Source organism: Raphanus sativus, chromosome 8 (genome assembly GCF_000801105.2).
Source record: "Raphanus sativus cultivar WK10039 chromosome 8, ASM80110v3, whole genome shotgun sequence".
Taxonomy (NCBI): Eukaryota; Viridiplantae; Streptophyta; class Magnoliopsida; order Brassicales; family Brassicaceae; genus Raphanus; species Raphanus sativus.
Window position 1 is genome coordinate 25,721,096 of NC_079518.1, and position 2,661 is coordinate 25,723,756.

At 32.9% G+C, this 2,661-nt stretch overlaps 1 protein-coding gene across 1 annotated transcript; it reads left to right on the top strand.

Annotated features, from left to right (window-relative positions):
* Nucleotides 1-475: 475 nt before the first annotated feature.
* LOC130498808 (uncharacterized) lies at nt 476-823 on the top strand. The gene has a single exon (XM_056992434.1). The coding sequence runs from the start codon at nt 479-481 to the stop codon at nt 806-808; it is 330 nt and encodes a 109-aa protein (XP_056848414.1). The 5' UTR covers nt 476-478; the 3' UTR covers nt 809-823.
* The last annotated feature ends 1,838 nt before the right edge of the window (nt 824-2,661 follow it).

Here is a 2,661-nt window from a genome sequence, read left to right on the forward strand (position 1 = left end):
TATCATACGGATAGAAGAGTTTGAGTGTCCAACATATTCAGATAGAATCATAGAATACATGTATTAAAATGCATTACCCATTTAAATTGTTATTGAGAACGACGCTCCGAATATTTCTCGGTAAGTCATCACACGTTTTTGTATTGACCAAAAGTACATGACGTTCCAAATAGTGTGTAGAATGATGTTTCTAATATTCAACCAATTATTGTGATTACATTGTATATATGACCGTATGTTTATCCACAGACTAAGTGTAGATAACTCTATGGATCGTTGACTGACCTCTAGGAACTTAGAAATTTTGTTGAATAGAAAAAGTAATCAAGAACAAAATGTCTTGGCTGACCTTGCTTGAAACTCCTTTTCAATTTCGCGTATCTTTAAGAAAGTAAATAGGAATATGACATAAACTTCTATATAAAAAGGACACTAATATCGCGGTTTTTGTATCAATTCAGCTTCAGAAAAAAATTTAATGGATACTTTTGTAATTGTCATTATTATAGTATGTGCCGGTATTGTTTTGCCGTCTCTCGTCTTATGTTGTGTCCTCACTCACAGGAAGCAAACGCCTTTAACGTCGCAGTCGCGAGATTTGGAAATGGGTAAAACGGGATCAAAAGATGGAGGCCTTGTTGTTTTGACAAGGAATGTTTCAATTACAGCTACTACGGTAGCTGAGGCTGTGATCATCGCAGATTCTGGCGGTGGGGGCGGCTGTTGTTGTGGATGTGATGATGGTGGAGGCGGAGATGGAGGAGGAGACGGTGGTGGTTGTGGAGGTTGCGGCGGCTGTGGAGGCTAAGCGGGTACGGTTGTTGTTGTGGATGTCATGGTTTCGCCTTTTTCATTCGTGTGATAACTACTAATCTACACATATGCATAATATATATATGTACGGAATGTATGATCTCAACGTGTATAAATCGATGTATATAGTGAACTGATTAAAACCTAATAAATATCCAACCTAAGTATATTGTTTTTATTACATCAAAGCATTATTTTGTTACTCAAATTTAAAGTGGTGTAGGGTAACCATGTTGAAATAAAACAACTAACAAAATAAAGTCTCTATGAAATACTTTTGTCATCCTAGCTAATGAATTTGCTGAATTGATTTCTGATTGGAGGTGGTATACAATTATGAAGTCATGAGTGTTCATGAGTGTTCATTTAATAAAAATTAAAGGATTGTCTAAATTAAAAAATTATACATGAAAAAATCATAACTTCTGTTTTAATATATAAGATGTATTACCAATTAAAATTTTAATCCATGTGTATACCAAACATTTATTTATTTTGTTAACAGAAACTTACATGCCAAAGATCTTAATTTTCAAATCTTTAAATCACAATTATCAGCGACCTTTTTGTCAACCAATTCTGAGTTACTAGCTTACTGGCACATTACACACAACCTAAAAATCTCCTTAAATATAATAATAAAGTCAATTGTCAATGTAACAACTACCAAGTCTCAAACTCACCTCCAAAAACTTTATGTCTATATAATCAGAAGTAAACAGGCAGATTTTATTACTTCTCTTTAAAAACATTCAAACCAAAAGAGAAGCCGATGACTCCTTTGAAGATTATAGACATAGTGATTGGAGTAATATTCTTGATAATATTCATCTCATGTCTCTTCCAGTGGCGGATCCAGCCTTTTTTTAAGGGGGGTCAAAAAGTTGGGCTCAGCCGAGCAAAATTTTTGCAAATAAAAATAAGTAAAAAAGCAGTCATCTGTTGGTTCGAACAAGGTAATGGGGTGTCAAAAGAGAGAGCTTTACACCAACTAAGCTACATTTTTTTCTGTCCACTGAATAAATTTACTAACTTTTAGATTTAACCTGTGGCACCTGCAACTCCTTCCTAACATATGGGTCCGCCTCTGGTCTCTTCTACTATCGTTACCGTAAGACAAAGAACGATCGATGGTCGGAAAGAGAGCACCACCAGTTGCTGCTGAAGCGGAACGACGCCGCGGCTGCTACAGCACCGCTTGTCACTTTAACGATTGAATGTTCTCTTTTTCTCGTCGGTTCTTTTAAACATTTTGTGACTTTATATTTTTGTTTTTGGAATATGAATGAGTTATTAGGTCTGTTTGTGCGAGTTGTAGAGACGCAAACCTATATATCTGCATGAATCAACATGTTCGGTTTAATTTGATTTGATCTGTTTCTAATGAACCAATGTTGATCAATATGTGCATATAAATTCAAATAGTTCAAATAAAATTTTAGTAATTATTTCAAAATATATTCATCACCAAGTCCTCTAGAAAACACTTCGATCTGTTCTCAACTTTGACACTTTCAATCTACTTGTAAAAAGAATATCCTAAAAAAAAATCCTAAAAATATCTATACTATTATTGAGAAGTAAATTTGCTTATGTATCATACTATCCATAAATTTAGCTAATTTTGCTTATTTGTCACATTTTCTATAAATAATTTTAGTATTTAAGTTGATAATCTGTCTTTATCATCTTTAAATAATAATTTTAGTGATTTATCTGATAATTTATTATTATCTCAAAAGAAATAAATTTGTTTATGTGTCATACTCTCCATAATTTTAGCTAATTTTGCTTATTTGTCATATTCTCGATAAATAATTTTAGTAATTTAGTTGATAATTTGTCATT